We start from the raw sequence: 18,600 nt of genomic DNA, 5'->3' as shown, positions 1-18,600 counted from the left end.
AGTATAAGGCTAGGAGCAGGCAGTGACTGGTGGCCACATGATATAAGATCACAGTATTAGTATAAGGCTAGGAGCAGGCAGTGACTGGTGGCCACATGATATAAGATCACAGTATTAGTATAAGGCTAGGAGCAGGCAGTGACTGGTGGCCACATGATATAGGATCACAGTATTAGCATAAGGCTAGGAGCAGGCAGTGACTGGTGGCCACATGATATACGATCACAGTATAAGCATAAGGCTAGGAGCAGGCAGTGACTGGTGGCCACATGACATGGGATCACAGTATAAGTATAAGGCTAGGAGCAGGCAGTGACTGGTGGCCACATGACATATAATCACAGTATAAGTATAAGGCTAGGAGCAGGCAGTGACTGGTGGCCACATGACATGGGATCACAGTATTAGTATAAGGCTAGGAGCAGGCAGTGACTGGTGGCCACATGACATGGGATCACAGTATTAGCATAAGGCTAGGAGCAGGCAGTGACTGGTGGCCACATGACATGGGATCACAGTATTAGTATAGGCTAGGAGCAGGCAGTGACTGGTGGCCACATGACATGGGATCACAGTATTAGTATAAGGCTAGGAGCAGGCAGTGACTGGTGGCCAAATGACACAGTGTTGCTCTGCTTCATTGCAGTGAATGTATTGGGGGAGTGCTTGTTTATTTGGTTCCCTGCTGGTATGATATACTGTACATTGTAGTCTACACACGTATCCAACCAGATCAAGAAGCAGCATGGAGAAGCATCCCTGTGGGGTACAGGAATAATTTTACTCTTTGAGTAGTGACCCTGAGACCTTTTCCTAATATATATACCAAAGAAACAAGTCCCCTATAGTCTTCCTGTGTAGCTGCCTCACAGCGGTATACATCCCATCCTACCACTGCAGAAAGACAAACAATGTCCTCTGGGATATCATTTTCCATTCTAACAAATCCCACACAGACACTGGATTCAGGATGGCGGTCACAGCATTAACTATAAATGTTTAGGGATGTCAACATTATCATCACTTGTCGGTCCAATGTTTTGTTTTGTTTGCTGCAACATGAAAAAGGGTTAAAAACAGAAGACAAAGAGATCTCGGCTTCACTGCTTGTGCAATGATAAACCCTGACCATTGTAGGAGCCCTGGAGAACAGAGGTTAGGGGTTATCAGAGCAGTGAAGCAGAGATCTGTGTCTTCTGCTTTTTAACCCTTTTTTGTGTTGCAGCATGTAAGTGAACTTTGGGTCACTTACACACAGCAGTACATATGGGGTTAAGCAGAAGGACACAGGGTGGTTCTTATCTTCCCTGTGCATCCCGGGCCCCCCTCCCCCATAGGCTCCATAGCAGCTGCCTGGCCTGCCTCTATGGTAGCTACGCCACTGCTCCTAGCTGTCTTATTGCATTTCTCTAGAGGGTACAGTAGCATAGAACTTACTACAGCAATCAGGATGAACGAATCAGTAAGGGAGCGGTGCAGTGTACGGCGAGTGTCTCCGATCAGCACTTTATCCAGGTAACACCGCACAGTGTCATGGTGCTCAGCGCACCTGATAATCTCATCTATACAGCCGCCAGCAGAGAAGCCCTCGTCCTGCTGTTGCAATGAGGTTAATGCTTTGTGATACAGCTGAGCTGATGCTGCAATAAAACGGAAATGTGCCAGCAAAGCGAAATATTAATATGGATGTGCGGGAGCGCTGGTCTGGTTAAAAATAGCCTCCAAATCCGGAAAAATAAGTTCAAGGATTAGCTCAGCACGGAATATGGTGTGACAACCCTGCTGCCGCTGCAGAGATCCCGCCGGGACCCTGCATATTTGATGCTCACCTTACAGGTTTCATTCATTTCCATCTAAGCCACCGAGTCCGTCTTCTTCTGCCAGGATGTCAAAAACTTCTGTTCAGTTCTGCACTCATCTCAGTTATAATCATGGCTGCTGTTCAGGGGTGGCACTATATGGAGGGTTATGTAACAGAAGACCGGGTCTGAGATGTCTCCCCATGTCTCCCTCTCTGCCAAGGGGACTCTAAATGGTGCGTGATAGATGAGGCCTGTGTATCAGATTTTGCCAATGCCATTACTGTAGTACTCACCGCTATCCGCTCCAGCACTGTCCTTCTACATCTGCTTGTTGTGTTCACCATATTGCCACGCAATAAGTACATGCCAGGGAAGACGTCCAGTTACTGTACTAGTCAAGCACCATGAGTTCAGTGTTTGAGTTGTAAAGGTCTTTTAAACCTTTGTCTGGGTGTCATCCCACAGCACGGCCCTAATTCCAGGCCCATCCCTCTCTCTTGTTCCTGTGCACTCTGCCTTAGGCCCCCTTGTCCTTGTTCCTTGTTGCCTGGTCTGTTTCTGGTCTCTGGCCCCTGTTCCAACTCTTGGCCCAAAGGATTTTGCCTTGTCTTGTCTTCGTGGTAGCAACCCTCCTTTCTCATGGATTATGCCCCAGGCCACCTTGTCCTTGTTGCCTGGTCTCTTCCTGGTCTGTGACCCCTGTTCCGACTCTTGGACCAAAGGATTTTGCCTTGTCTTCCAGGTAGCGACCCTGCTTTCTCCTGGATTATGCCTCAGGCCACCTTGTCCTGGTCTTTCCCTGGCTATGATCCCGGTCTCTGGTTCCTGCTCCAACTCTCAGCCTGCCAATTGATTTTACTTTGTCTTGTCCTTCTGGAACCTACTTTTTTGGACCCTTTCCTGGACTCTGCCTTTCCCCGCTCCTAGCTCTGACCTGTTCTGCCCCCAGATTTTACTTTTACCTAGCTCCGTACTTCTGGATCCTGGCCTGTTTCTGGATTCTCTGTTTTGTTCGGATTCTGGATTCTCTGTTTTATGTTCGTGCTCCTGGATTTTCCTTACGTCTTACACCAATTCCTTCCTAATCTGGTTATGACCCATCTACAGTCCCATCCTTCTGGTTCCGTTCCAGTCCCATGACCACGTCCCAGTCCTCACACCCTTATCCTTTTATCACCCACTTGTGGCTGTTTAGGGATCACCCTTGCAAGAAATTAAGAGTGAAAACCCCTACACTGCCTAGTCTAGTCAGCGCAAACCCAATCATGGCCTTAAAGGGGTTGTCCACACTTAGAAAAACATGACTGTTTTCTTCCAGAAACAGCACCACTCCTGTCTTCAGTTTGGGTGTGAGGTTTTGCAGCTCAGTTCTGTGAACGAAGCTGGATTGTAATACCACACACAACCTGAAGACGGGTGTGCTGTTTTTCCAAGAAAGTAGCTGTGCTTTTCTAATTCTGGATGACTCCCTGCAGTAGGTGGAGTATCCCTTTAAGAATAACTATTTATTCACCCACACCGCTATTGTTTATTTCTCTATCTTATATTTATGCTTTTCTCGCTTTCACAATTCAGTTACATAATGATTCGTTTTATGAGTCCGCATGAAGGAGCGAGCTCTCGTACAGCCCCAGGCACATTGTCACTGCTTGATGTTTCCAGATACTTTGTGTTTTTCAGAAAATTCAATAAAAGTGATTGAAAACAGCCGAGTGTACCCAGCACAATGGCTGTTATGCTAATACCGCCTTTGATATCCTGCCCAGTGTGGCCGCTTTTTCCTTCATTTAAAGGTTAATGTGCACCTTTGTGAAATTTAAAAAAAAAAAAAAAAAAAAAAGTTTTTCAACTTTTTTCATCTCTTTGCAATTGACTTTAATAGAGAATCCTTTGTAATTTATGATGTCCTGAGTGTTGATATGTTTTCTGTGTAACCAGAGAGAAGAACATCAGACTGTCCCCGGAGAGTGAAATGCTGATCATTATTAGTGCCCTAAAAGAAGCAAATTTACCCAAATTTTTGGCAGAAGACGTGGTACTGTTTGAAAACATCATGTCCGACCTGTTCCCAGGAGTCACCCCTCAGAAGGCAAACACGGAAAAATTAGAGGTATGGGCAGCTCTATGCTAACAAAACTATCAGCTACTTGTGGATAGGAGAATCTCACCATCTGGGCACGTTCTATAAAAAATGGGCAACAAGCAAAGTAATTGTGCCTGCCTGAGTTCTACTTTGGTGATGTCATATTGGGACTGGGTGGTGCTCCTCGGCTGGGTTCTGCAGTGATGATGTCATAGTAGTGCTGGTTTGGTTTCTTCTTTTGTAATATTAGTAAGGTGCTGGCCTTTGTTCTTCTGTGGTGATGTCACAGTGGAGGCGTCCTAGGTTCTTAGCCTGTGTTCCACTGTGTGTTCACAGTGATGCTAGCTTGTGTTCGATGATCTTACAGTGATGCTGGCTTCAGTTTTGCTGTGATGATGTCAAAATGGTGCTAACTTGTGTTGTACTCGGATGATATAATAGTGGTGCTAACCCAAGTTCTGCTGTGATGATGTCATAGTGGTGCTGACCTGAGTTCTGCTGTGATGATGTTACAGTGATGCTGACCTGAGTTTTGCTGTGATGATGTCATAGTGGTGCTGACCTGAGTTCTGCTGGGATGATGTCATAGTGGTGCTGACCTGAGTTCTGCTGGGATGATGTCATAGTGGTGCTGACCTGAGTTCTGCTGTGATGATGTCATAGTGGTGCTGACCTGAGTTCTGCTGGGATGATGTCATAGTGGTGCTGACCTGAGTTCTGCTGTGATGATGTCATAGTGATGCTGACCCGTGTTCTGCTGTAATGATTTCACAGTTGTGCTAGCTTGTGTTTCTCTGTGATGATGCCACAGTGGTGCTGGCCTAAGTTCTGCTGTGATGATGTCATAAGTGGTACTGGCTTGTGTTACACTGTAATGATGTCACAGTGTTGCTATCTTGTGTCCCTCTGTAATGATGTCACAGTGGTGCTAGCTTGTGTTCTGCTGTGATGATGTCATAGTGGTGCTAGCATGTGTTCTGCTGTAATGATGTCACAGTGGTGCTGGCTTGTGTTCCCCTGTGATGATGTCATAGTGGTGCTGGCTTGTTTTCCGCTGTGATGATGTCATAGTGGTGCTGGATTGTGTTCCGCTGTGATGACGTCATAGTGGTGCTGGCTTATGTTCTACTTTTACAATATCACATTAGTGAGGGCCTGGTTTCTATAGCAATGTAACAGTGATGGCGGTGAAAATGGGCGGAGAGTTCCGCCCCAGAATCCCGCCTGCCTCAGTATGACACTGTTTCTCTATGGGAGGGCTTGCGTGCCTCTGGTCTCTGCTCAAAGAATTGACATGAATTCTGCCAATTTTACTCCATGTGAACTAGCCCTAAAAGGATATAACAATAGTGGTAACCTGAATACTCCTGTGATGATTTCACAATATTGGTAATAAAATCACAGTCCTACCATTATAATGTAGTAATAGTATTGTTCTGTGTTCCTACCTCTGAGATTATGTCACAGTTATACCGTTCTGGATTCTACTGAGATGATGTCACAGTTATACCGTTCTGGATTCTACTGAGATGATGTCACAGTTATGCCGGTGTGGATTCTACTGTGATGATGTCACAGTTATATCGGTCTGGATTCTACTGTGATGATGTCACAGTTATACCGTTCTGGATTCTACTGTGATGATGTCACAGTTATACCGGTCTGGATTCTACTGTGATGATGTCACAGTTATACCGGTCTGGATTCTGCTGTGATGATGTCAGAACAGTTCTGGGTTCTATTATAACAATGTCACAGAGATACTGGTCTGTGGCTTATACTGTAATGATGTCACAATGTTCTTGGCTTCTGCTGTGATGATGTAATAATAATTGAAGCTTGTATTCCTACGTCTGGGTTAATACTATGATGGTGTCACATTCGTGCTGGTCACAGTGTTATCAGTCTAGGCTGCATTTTTACTTATTAGAGAGGGGCAGCCTTGACTCTATCCTTCATATTTCAGCACCACCACACTGCGACTTTGTTCAATAAATGTGATCATGCAGAATGCCTTTATTCCAGAGTTCGCACTTCCAAAAAGTGACCTTTACGGTTTCACCAAGAAGGAGCTTTACGAAGCAAAGTCCTTCTCTTCTGCCTCCTCCTCTATTTTTAGGCTTTGAATTGTTATTTGTCTGACAATATTTCCACATCCACACAAAAAAGTCCCTAATGTTCCCATTTATCTTCTCTATGCATCTGTTGTTCTTATTTATTCCACCGGTGGGGGACTCAGCGCATTAACAAATCTGATTTTACAGCAATCTGAGCCTTGGTTTGTTTAAGCCGTTCCAGTTTTTTTTCCTCATACCTCTAATTGGTTCTCCTGCCTCATTAGCACTGTCAGCTCTGCTGTACCGCGCAGCATTTGTTACAGACACGTTCCGCTCTGTTTTTACATAATCTTCCTGTCTGTCTTGTAGAAAGCCATGACTGCAGCTGTAAGTGAATTATGTCTCCAGCCGTGGGAGAGTCAAATGGAGAAGGTCATCCAGTTCTATCACCAGATTGTGGTAAGTCTGGAGAAGCTATTGGCAGAGTCTAGAATTAACGCTTAAAGTGTCACTGTCATGGTTTTTTTTTGTTTGGGTTTTTTTTTTGGGCAGAAATCAATAGTACAGGCGATTTTAATAAACTTTGTAATTGGGTTTATTAGGCAAATATGCCATTATCTGCATTCAAAAAGACTTTCCCCAGGTCCCCCCTCCCTCCTCTCTCTCTCATTCACTGCTCATTATGAGGAAATCACAACTCTTTTACATCAGAAGTGCCCTGTGTAACCTATGGAGAGGGGAGGCGGAGAAGGGAGAATAGTTGGCAGCAGAGAGCAGAGAACAAAGGATTACACAACGGGGCCTGTGTGAAAGCAGCTATTCAGAAGTCAGAGAGGTCAGTGCTGACTTCAAAGGAGATAGCCCGGTGATGTAGCTGTAAATTAACTCTTTGTTGTCCTGTTTTGGTGCCTCATCTTCCTCCACCCCTCCCCTCTCCATAGAAAACAATGAAGATGGGGGGAGAGCTTCAAACTGCTTTTTCATGATAAAAATGCATTTTTTTGGCTAATAAACCCAATTACAAAGTTTCTTAAAATCGCCTGGACTATTGATTTATGCAAAAAACCCAAACAAACAAAAAAAATTAAACAACAGGTACACTTTGATGGCCGAATAGTAAAAAGTTCTACAACTTTCTAATATACTTTGTGTCTCTGCTCTTTACCAGTCAGGACTGTAGCTAGTCCTGCTCTCAGCTAAGAATTGATACAGTTGTATCCAGTGTGGACAATGCTCTGTAAGCTCTATAGCCTGAAACCCAGACTGATACATTGTACATAGCTAGTCCTGCTCTCAGCTAAGAATTGATACAGTTGTATCCAGTGTGGACAATGCTCTGTAAGCTCTATAGCCTGAAACCCAGACTGATACATTGTACATAGCTAGTCCTGCTGTCAGCTGAGAAGTGATACAATTGTATCCAGTGTGGACAATGCTCTGTGAGCTCTGTAGCCTGAAACCCAGACTGATACATTGTACATAGCTAGTCCTGCTGTCAGCTGAGAAGTGATACAGTTGTATCCAGTGTGGACAATGCTCTGTGAGCTCTATAGCCTGAAACCCAGACTGATACATTGTACATAGCTAGTCCTGCTGTCAGCTGAGAAGTGATACAGTTGTATCCAGTGTGGTCAATGCTCTGTGAGCTCTATAGCCTGAAACCCAGACTGATACATTGTACATAGCTAGTCCTGCTGTCAGCTGAGAAGTGATACAATTGTATCCAGTGTAGACAATGCTCTGTGAGCTCCCTCTGTAACTACCTCTGACCTCCTTTCATGACCTGTTTTGCTTTGTTAATTTTCTGTTTATTTCGGTGTCAAATAAAGTTACAATCTTTAAATAAATTTCAGGCCCGGCATGGTGTGATGCTGGTGGGCCCCACAGGAGGAGGAAAGACCACAGTGCGAAGGATTCTAGAAAAATCATTGCAACATTTCCCAACTTATCCACCAGGAGGGGGCACTCTGATGGTACGTCTACTTTTTGTTGTAGTTGTACATAATTAACACTGTCATAGGGGGCACAATGTATCTGCCACAAATAAGGGGCATTGGGGGATGATAAGATTCTAGTTTATAGGCATTGTGATACCCTGAGTATTCTCTCTAACAGTTGGGTGGACCCCTGCCTATACGATATATATAAGATTGTGTCTCACATCTGATATGATATCATAGCTCACCTGTGTCAGACGCCAGTCACTATAGATAAGATAGTTTACCTAACGTAATGGTTTTGAATTGATCTACAAGACCACAACAAGAAAACGGAGAGTGGAGACATTTATCATAAACCCTAAGTGTGTGACTCTGGGAGAGCTGTACGGCGAGATCAACCCCAACACCATAGAGTGGTCGGACGGTCTCCTGGCCTCAGCGGTGCGGACCTTCGCCCAACAGGCAGCAGCCAAAGAGGGAGGAACAATGGCGTCTACTGCTTCCTCTACACAGGTGATCACATACTGTTCTCTGTGTATATGTGTAATGTATTATTATAGCTGGAGTAATAGTCTAACGTCTTCTGCCACATCCTGTTGTTTGTATCAGAGCACTGACGGTCAGCAGGATTCAGAGGATCCCTATCAGATCTCAAATGATGAATATTTGGATGATGGGTCATCATTATCTAGAGGTAAGTGTATGCTGTCTGTATATTCATTATGTATTGGACTCTGCTCTCATAGACATATCTATTACTGATATCAGATATTACAGATATCAGATCAGAATTTACTTTGATACAATATCGCTAATGTCTTCTATGATGTTTGAATTGTGAATTATAGTATTGTCCCATAATAGGTTTACCAAACTGACCTTTCAGAATTACCCCAAAAATAGGCATTTAGCAATATTTACCTCTGTAAATCCATTACATAAAGATCCTATTACACGGGCCGATCAGAAGGAGCAAGTGGGCGCCATCCTGTCAGATCAGCACTCGCTTGTTCTTCGTTCCCTGCTCGCTGCTGGAACTATTACACACAATGACAGCGAGCGGGAAAGTGCGGGGGGGGGGGGGGGGGGGACTGTGGCGAGCTGCAGGAGGGCTCCCCGCAGGTGATAGCAACAGTCTGCTTCTACCGCTCCTATTACACACAGCTTCGGCCAGCGGATTGTCATTATCGTTGAAGAATTTTTCAACACGTTAAAAGACAAGGAACAACCAACATCCTGAATCGTTGCCTTCAAACAGAAGTTATTACACCAGGAGATTATCGGCCAAATACGGACAATAATCGCTTGGTGTAATAGGGACTTTACTGATCCTGTACTGATCCTGAATTATCCTGTATTATACTCCAAAGCTGCACTCACTATTCTGCTGGTGGCGTCACTGTGTACATACATTACATTACTTAGGCCATGTTCACGCGTCGTAACAGAACGGCCGGTCTCTGAAATAATCATCCCAGCGGGTACTGCAGTACCGTCAGGATGGTCTTTTCGGCCGCAGTGTTCTGATGCAGGCGCATCCCTGCGCGCCCGTATCAGAATTCTCCACTGCACGCTATAGAGCGAGCGTCTGTCCGATCGCTCCATAATGTCCACTGACATGGTTTTCTGTGGCCGCTATTATATGAATAGCGGCCACAGAAAACTGGCATGTCAGTTGTTTGCGGCTCCATGAGAGATCACGGCTGGAGCGTATACTATACGGAAAATATACGGTGTGTGAACATAGCCGTGAACATAGAACTGATTCAGAGTCACATCCTGTATTATACTCCAGAGCTGCAATCACTATTCTGCTGGTGAAGTCCCTGTGTACATACATAACATTACTTACCCTGTACTGATCCTGAGTTACATCCTGTATTATACCCCAGAGCTGCACTCATTATTCTGCTGGTGGAGTGACTGTGTACATACATTACATTACTTACCCTGTACTGTCCTGAGTAAACCTTTCGCTGTGTTGTGTAGGGGACCCTGAGTGGTACTGGATAATCCTGGACGGTCCAGTGGACACATTGTGGGTGGAGAATCTGAACACGGTTCTGGATGACACAAGGACACTTTGTTTGGCCAACAGTGAAAGAATTCGTCTTCCTCAGGGGATGAGGATGATATTTGAGGTGGACAGTCTAGCTCAGGCCAGTCCTGCTACGGTCAGCCGCTGTGCCATGGTGTATATGGTGAGATTACAAGAGGATATATTACTAGTACATACAGGCGGATACAAGTCCTGGTGTCCTATGTGCAGATTATTTAGGTGCCCAATAGATCTGCATGGCTTCTTATGATCTCTCTTAATAGGATCCAGTGGATTTGGGATGGCAACCCTTCGTAAAGACTTGGCTGACGCAGATATCCACCAGAGTCCCGACAGTTGGTGTCCAATATTTGACTTCACTGCTCGACAAGAGTGTCGACGATGGGATCAGGTTCATTCACAAGCACAAAGGCTGCCTAATGTTCCCTGTACAAGACCTGACGCTGGTGATGAACCTGTGCAAAATCCTGGAGGCCTTTATCGACTTCATGAGCGGAAACGGAGGCTTTGGGCAGAGTAAGAGAAGATCTGCTACCTGTGGGTATACACCAGGGATGGAGAATATGCAGCCCTTTAGCTGCCGCAAATCTACTATTCCCATCATGCCTGGAGAGCTCATGACTGCCCAGGCATGATAGAAATTGTAGTTTTGCAACAGCTGCAGAGATATAGCACGTTCTCCATCCCTAGTATAAACAGTCTGATGCTTATTATAGACCGGTCCTAACTGGTGATTAGTAAATGCTGGATTAAAAGGGTTATCCAGGTAACAAAAACAATATTCTAAATGATCCCCCTTCCCAATACCACCCTATGTGTAATGTACATGTATAACCTGTATAACATGTATAATATACATCTCTTACTTACCCACTCAGGACATCTAAAATCATCTTCTCTGTATCCTCTCTGACAACACACTGCTCCCTCTTCCTCCTTCCCTTTGTAGACACTGGACATGTGATCTCCTCTCTGGGGGTCCGGGTTAGCTGTCTATTGACTTGGTTACCTGGCCCCCAAGAGACATCATCTGCACCTGTTTACTGCTAGTGAAAGTCCTGCTTCCATAGATTTACATGTGCCCCTGTATTTCTGTAATATGAAAAGTTATAGTTCTATCTCTGCTTGCTGTCAGTGAATGCAGGCATATGTACATGTCTTTGTGTCACAGCTCTGTATATTGTAAGTGTTATGGATGTTCTTAGAGTCTGGAAGGAGCTAGAATGATTTCATTTAGAGTCAGCAAGCAGAGATCTTAACCTAAAATATACCCCCCGTAAACAGATACCCCTTATGCAGCACTTAGATACACCATGCACACATTAGCTCTGCTACACCATGCGTGCTTCAGCCCTGCTACATCATCAGCTAGTATGGAATACATACTGGGGTGATGTGATGTAATATCAGTGAAAAAAACAGTCCTGTGTTTACTGTGCAATAATAATGAAAGAAGTGGGTAAGAAAGAAAGCTAAGGGGGCGAGTAAGCAAACAGACCAATCAGGGAAAGGCATGATGGGAAATGTAGTTTCCTGGCCGGCGCCATCTTGGATATAGATCGGCTTTTAGAAAAACTTGTAACTCAGGAATGGAGATGGAGAAAGATTTGGGAGCATTTCATTTTTTAGGTGGATAACCCCTTTAAGCTTATAGGGCCACATTCTTTAAGATCTGCAGTCCCTCATCTCTGGGTCTATATATATATATATATATAATGTGTATACATACCACTCATACAATCTTTTCACACTACCTATGACATGGCCCCTTTGGGCTACAACGTCTTCCCCCATATTGTGATGCTGTATGTTGTACACTTCTATGATTCTTCTTTGCTTATTTTCTTCACAGTAGGGGATGACTTGAGTGACAAATTTCCATCCATATCCCACAATCGTGAGTTACACTCTGCGTCTGAGTCCAGGAGGTCGTACACTCCGAGCTTGTCGGAGAGCCTGAAAAGAAAGTCAGTACAATAGAGTATACTTGCAGTCATAGCTATCATGTCACATTTCATGGAAGAGTGTAAGAAAATAGCACTTATGGGGTCTATGTTGGCTGCCAGAACAAAGGAGCGCCAGCACAAAGACCCCATATGATGCCTTCTTCTTACATATGTAAAACTACAATACACATCATGATGGGAATTGTAGTTTTCCAATAGCTGAAGGCCTGCAGATCGTGTAGGCCTTCATGTTCTGTACTGATCATGTCAGCTGATAGATGCCCAGCATGTTAGAGCGCCCTCTTGTAGCGTGCCATGTACCTGCATCAGTGCAATGTGATTTATAAGGGTTTTTAGCCTTTGGATTAAGGCGCCAAATTGATTAGTGAATTAAAAAGTAAATTTCTTCTACAGTCTATTATAACGTTGCAAAACGCCTTGTTGTGTGATTTACAAGCTGTGATAGACATTGGTGAAACCACTGCAAACAAAAAGTGACGCATGGAATTTCTTTATAGAGAAGAACAGAAGTGGTTCTTGGAGAAGCATCCGGAAAAGTTGGCTCCTCTGCTGGGGAAGTTGTACATTTTTGCATTTACATGGGCGTTTGGAGGAATTTTAACCCGGGAAGATGAACTTGAAGGAGATTCCCTCATTGGGTTAAAGGCCAGAGATGAATCCTTGGTGAACATCACCTATTTCTTCAATAACTTTGTGCATGACTTATTTGAAGGAGAACAAACCAATGGTAAGATAGTGCTAGTGATGATACTACTATTACTACTACTACTACTACTACTACTACTACTACCATCCTCTGTGTTACTGCTCCTTCCATAGTTTCCTTTTAGAATCATCTGTCCAACCATAGGAGATGGATAGGAGATGGATGTAGAACTGATCGACCATAGATATGGGTATATGTTTGATACAAAGGATTACAGGTTATGGCATAATAACAGTCCTGCTGGGAACCTTGTGTCCTAGATGTGGATGCTACTGTGACACACACCACCTATCTGAACATTCTACAAAGACCCCCCCCCCCCCCCCCCATCATGGCCACGGAACCCCTAGTGCCTCCTTTATGAATGTCACCCTGTAGACAAAAGATTAAAGTGTCACTGTCGTTTAAATTTTTTTTTTTGCAGAGATCAATAGTACAGGCAATTTTAAGAAACTTTGTAATTGGGTTTATTAGCCGAAAAATGCATTTTTTATCATGAAAAAGCAGTTTGAAGCTCTCCCCCCTGTCTTCATGGTTTTCTGTGGAGAGGGGAGGGGTGGAGGGAGATGAGGCACCAAAACAGGACAACAAAGAGTTAATTTACCGCTATATCACTGAGCTTTCTCCTCTGAAGTCAGCACTGACCTCTGAATACCGGCTTTCACACAGCTCCAACTGTGTAATCCTTTGTTCTCTGCTCTCTGCTGCCGACTAATCTCCCTCCTCCCCCCTCCCCTCTCCATAGTTACACAGGGCTCGACTGATGTAAAAGAGTCGAGATTTCCTGATAATGAGCAGTGAATGAGAGAGAGGAAGGAGGAAGGAGGGGGACCTGGGGAAAGTCTTTTTGAATGCAGATAATGTCATATTTGTCTAATAAACCCAATTACAAAGTTTCTTAAGATCGCCTGTGCTATTGATTTCTGCAAAAAAAAAACAACAGTGACACTTGGCCTAGATTCCCCAGATCTGATTGATCATCTGTGGGATGTGCTGGAGAAACAAGTCCCATCCATGGTATTGTGAGATTATGTCTGAGACCATAACCCCCATCATGTACTATACTTGGCAGTATCCCGGCTCTGCAGATTCTTCTCTGTACTCACTTCACATATTTCTATCGCTCAGTCAACCAGGTTTCTCTTCTTTTCCAGGAGTGCAGCTTCCTCTAGGAGAGAATTCAGTGTTCAGTTACTTTGTTGATCTCCAAACCGGGAACTTTGTCTCTTGGGATAGTTTGGTTCCCTCCACAGATTCTGTAATTCAGAAAGGTAAGCTTTTTTTCTCCTGATAACATTCTTAAAGTGGTAGTTCACCAAATTTTGTTTCTTTTAAATCAGTGCCATAAAGGGCCACAGATATGTAGTTTACTTCAATAAAAAAAACCTCAAGACTTATGGTACTTATCAGCTGCTGTATGTCCTGCAGGAAGTGGAGTATTTTTTCCAGTCTGACACAGTACTCTCTGCTGCCACCTCTGTCATTGATAGGAACTCTTCAGAGCAGTAGCAAATTCCCCATTGAAAACCTTTCCTGCTTTCCAAACTGGAATACACCACTTCCTGCAGGACATACAACAGCTGATAAGTACTGGAAGACTTGAGATTTTTTCATAGTTCATTTTTTCAAGTAAGCTACAAAACTCTGGTGCTTTCTGGCATCAGGTGATTTGAAAGAAAACATTTTGTGGTGAACTGCCCCTTTAACTGGGGAAGCAAACAATGTTATTACAAAGAAACTTTAATAATAGTGGGAGACAGATTGTCAAGCTATCCTGTGTTCTCTATGGGATGAGAAGGGTTAAGCTGCAGCCAGAGTGCTCTGGCTGCGGCTTATCTCTCCCAGAACAAAGGGGTTCGGCAGTGATTTTCCATCACAGCTAACCCCTATCTCTACCAGCATATGCGAGCGGTGGGTTCGGCTAATAAACATATGATGTATGGGGATCTTAAAGGGTGGTTAGATAGCTCCCTGTTTTGTGCGATTCATCAAACTCTTACCAGGCATAACTTCTGATTTCCTGAAAACTTTTTTGCATTGATTGCATTGAGTTGTTAAGATCTCACCTTTCTAACATGTATTAGATAGTCATTGTGTGCTTCCAGGCGATAAAAATCTGTCTTGGTTATGTGATTGACACACAGGAGCAGGAGTCATTTTAGCTACAGTCCAGGTATCAGAGCCATGTCTTGTAACCAGCCCTGTATCTACTGTATGTGTCCATCACATGGTCAGGGTTTATTTTTTACCAGTTTGTGAGCATGATGGGAGTTGAAGCTTAGCAACAACTGGAGAGCCACATATTAGGAAAACAACTGTAGTGTCTGTGTAACTCCTGTACATAGCAGGCTGTGCTGCTGCACCTTATGTTGAGTAGACACCACACTGCTCCTAGCTGCTGTTGATTTAGGACTGACGGCTAAGTTCTATACTCAGCATCTTTCTAAATTGTTTTCATTAAAAATATATGACTACTTTGTTGCTGTAGAGCATTGGCAACAGCTGGAGAGCCACATGTTAGGAAATACTGTTGTAGAGTCTGTGTAATTTTTGTACATAGCAGGTTGTGCTGCTGCACCTGATATTGATTAGACAGCACACTGCTACACTTGGCAACTTTGTAAATTGTCTTCATTACCAATATCTTACCCTTTTTTAGTGTAGAGCATAATGTGTTGTTACTTTGCCACAGCTTGAGAGCCACAGCTTTGGGCATACTGCTGTAGCGTCTGTGTAACTATTGTACATAGCAGGTTGTGCTGCAGACTCAGGCCTTCATTTGAAATCTGCAGGAATTGTTTTACTTGCAGAATTTTTTATAGCATGTGACAAGGAACGTGTATGTCAGAACATGTGTTGGCAATAGTGACATGGAGCCTGTGTCAAACCTGATGTGTTTGCTGGCATACACACCAGGGGGTCTGAAATAATGGATACTGCAGCCTGAAAATAGCAGCTATAGACATGGCAAAGACAAAGTTATTGGTTTAAAAGGGGTTGTTCGTCAATTTTTATTTCTTTCAAATCAACTGGTGCCAAAAAGAGCCAGAGATTTGTAATATACTTCTCTTAAAAAAATCTCGTCTTCCAGTACTTATGGGCTGCTGTATGTTGAGCAGAAAGTTGTGTATTCTTTACAGTCTGACACAGTGCTCTCTGCTTCCACCTCTGTCCATGTCAAGAACTGCCCAGAGAAGTAGCAAATCCCCATAGAAAACTTCTCCTGCTCTCCAGACTAAAAGAATACACCACATCCTGCAGGACATACAACAACTGATAAGTACTGGAAGACTTGAGATTTTTCCACAGAAGTAAATTACAAATCTTTCTGGCACAAGTTGATATGGAAATTTTTTTTTGGGGGGGGGGGGGTGAACAACCCCTTTAAGGAGTGAATTCAGTCCGTCTGATTGTTCTGTTGCCCCGTCTGGATCTTTCTGAACCAGTTTCCGCTCCTCTCAGTACACTTTATATATATATATATATATATATATATATATATATATATATATAAGCAAATGATGGCGCCTGCTGATATAACATTTTAGATCCACCTTCTCCAATGATAATTATTTGCTTTGTTTCTCCTCTTTATCCCATTTGCTGATTTCACATTTTGCCCGCCGCCGTTCTTCTTTGTACTCCGACCATTTATCTTCTCCTCTATCACCTTACTCCTCTAGGAGACCTGTCCGGGCCCTTTGCATTATTCCTGTAGCATATGAAAGTGATAAGACGGACGGCAGGAGCAGCAATTATTTATAGCCCTGAATATAAGTCACGTCTTGTGATCTATTACCGCTTACATTACAGACTTTTATCCAGTCACTTCCCTTTTTCTGTATTGTTGTCTTTGTTTTCTATAGTATAGAGCACAATCCACTAACGTTACACCGCACAAAGCAAAGGCTGTGTGTATTGTGCTTTCTAATTTTAGGAAATTATTTGGTGCATTGCCGTATATTGTTCACATGTAGCCACATACATTTTACTTTGCGCCAGTGAGAATTACATTTTTTGGCATAAATCATTATACATGTAGATATAGAAAACTTGTCCTATATTTTCTTAGGATAAAGTAACAACTCCTTCACCCCTTTGCAGCCTGTAGTACTTCTTTACTAGTCACCAGGCAAATAGACGACAGGGAGGAGGGGGAGCAGGAGAGGTTTCCTATGGGGATTTGCTGCTGCTCTAAACAGTTCCTGACCTGGACAGAGATGGCAGCAGAGAGCACTATCAGACTGAAAAGAAAGCACCAATTCCTGCAGGACATACAGCAGCTGATAAGTACTGGAAGAGTGGAGATTTTTATATAGAAGTGAATTCCAATCTTATAACTTTATGAAACCAGTTGATTTGAAAAAAAAAAAAAAGATTTTCATTGGACAACCCCTTTAATCCACAACCAAACTAAAGACAAGGGCAGCAATGGTTATGTGGCAACATGGCCTAAGGGCCCTATTACACGAGACGATTATCGTGCGGAAAATCATTATATAGTTCGAAATTCAACGATAATCGTCCTGTGTAATTGCAGGCAACGATCCAAAAATCGTTCGTATGTCATTGATTTACATCTGAACCTAAAATTATTGTTAATCCTTCGCTAATCGTTCGCTGTAATTCCACATTCGTACCCACATTTTTTCACTAATCGTTCAGTGTAATAGCACATTGCCCATTGTTTTCCTGAGGGATTTAGAAGGAATAAACGATCGCAATAACGATTGTAATAACGACCATCGTTTTGTGTAATATGGTGAACGATTTCAGGTTAACGATAAACAATCTTGTTTATCGTTAGTCGTTAATTGTTAAAAATCGCTCTGTGTAATAGGACCCTAACTCATTATGTTATAGTAGTGCAATATGGAGAGCTGGGAGTAAAGTTACAAGATGTTTGTATTAAAACCTAAAAAGAATTCACATGTCCCGTACATATATAGTCTATGTTCAGACGCTGTATGAGACCGGCCATTCCTTGACCCGGCCGGTCTCGGAAAAGATCTTGCAGTACCTGCCGGATGATCTTTAGCGCCGATGAGTTCTGATGCAGGCGCATACGTGCGCACTCGCATCAGAACTCTCCACTGAACACAATGGAGCCTGCTCCCAGAGCCGCACGCTCCATTGTGTGCACTGACAGGGTCACTGACATGTCGGTTTCTTGCTGTGCCGCTAGGGATCCCGGCCGGAGTGTATACCGTGTGTATACACTCTGTCTGGGATTCCCTCAGCCTGCAGCACAACTTAAGTACTGCAGAAATCACGGCCGTTATTACCGCGGAACTTACATTGTGTGAACATGGCCATATAATGTATACAGCAATAGTGTCACTATTTGTTCTAGAATAATATGAGCCATCAGCATGGTAGTGGCCCCCACCTTTTTGGACTCACCCACTGACCGCAGCTGTCAAACACTGACATGGCGGTCTAGGGGATTGACCTACACTACATACCCTGTACGTCTGTGTGTCTCTCTGGTCCTCAGTGTCTGGCTATCTGTACTCTATAGCTGTAGGCGATTCTCCGGGCTCACACCACACAGATACTCATCAGACGTGACAGGATCCCATCCCTTTACATTGCGCTGTGTTTGTTGATGGCGGTTACTATATTTAGCTTGGATTATTTTCAGATTTGTACAGTATTCGTCCTTACGTTATTGTGCTGACAGGTACATCTCCTCCTCACGTGTCGCTCATTGTGACAGGACGGCTTTCATACACAATGTGGTGGATAGTAATAACATATACATCATGTATCATGGGAGGGAGCTGGAGATTATCTCACGATAATAACCCCCTATCTATGTGACTGTTACACTATATGCCAGATGCACATAGATGCGGGACCCCTCCACGAGAGTTTAGGGTCCTGCTAGACAAAGTGATTTTTAGTTTTCGCCGATTAACGATAAACAATCGCAAACGAGCGTTTTTAGGTACAACTTAAAATCATTCACCATAACACACAGAAC

General features: G+C 43.6%; 1 protein-coding gene across 5 annotated transcripts in view; it reads left to right on the top strand.

Moving 5' to 3' along the window:
* The window catches only part of DNAH14 (dynein axonemal heavy chain 14), a 165,537-nt gene that overhangs the window by 97,170 nt on the left and 49,767 nt on the right, over window positions 1-18,600 (top strand). For 4 of the 5 annotated variants that reach the window (XM_069954734.1, XM_069954735.1, XM_069954733.1 and 1 more), the window contains 10 exons: window positions 3,741-3,912; window positions 6,312-6,401; window positions 7,796-7,915; window positions 8,198-8,395; window positions 8,492-8,576; window positions 9,872-10,083; window positions 10,205-10,457; window positions 11,794-11,908; window positions 12,406-12,635; window positions 13,769-13,885. In XM_069954734.1, the coding sequence (XP_069810835.1) occupies window positions 3,741-3,912; window positions 6,312-6,401; window positions 7,796-7,915; window positions 8,198-8,395; window positions 8,492-8,576; window positions 9,872-10,083; window positions 10,205-10,457; window positions 11,794-11,908; window positions 12,406-12,635; window positions 13,769-13,885 (1,592 nt within the window). The remainder of the gene's footprint in view (window positions 1-3,740; window positions 3,913-6,311; window positions 6,402-7,795; window positions 7,916-8,197; window positions 8,396-8,491; window positions 8,577-9,871; window positions 10,084-10,204; window positions 10,458-11,793; window positions 11,909-12,405; window positions 12,636-13,768; window positions 13,886-18,600) is intronic. The other variant, XM_069954737.1, reaches the window with a different exon arrangement.

This window comes from Dendropsophus ebraccatus, chromosome 15, assembly GCF_027789765.1.
Source record: "Dendropsophus ebraccatus isolate aDenEbr1 chromosome 15, aDenEbr1.pat, whole genome shotgun sequence".
Lineage (NCBI taxonomy): Eukaryota > Metazoa > Chordata > Amphibia > Anura > Hylidae > Dendropsophus > Dendropsophus ebraccatus.
Note: the sequence above shows the minus strand (reverse complement) of the source record. Positions and strands in the feature narration are given on the sequence as shown.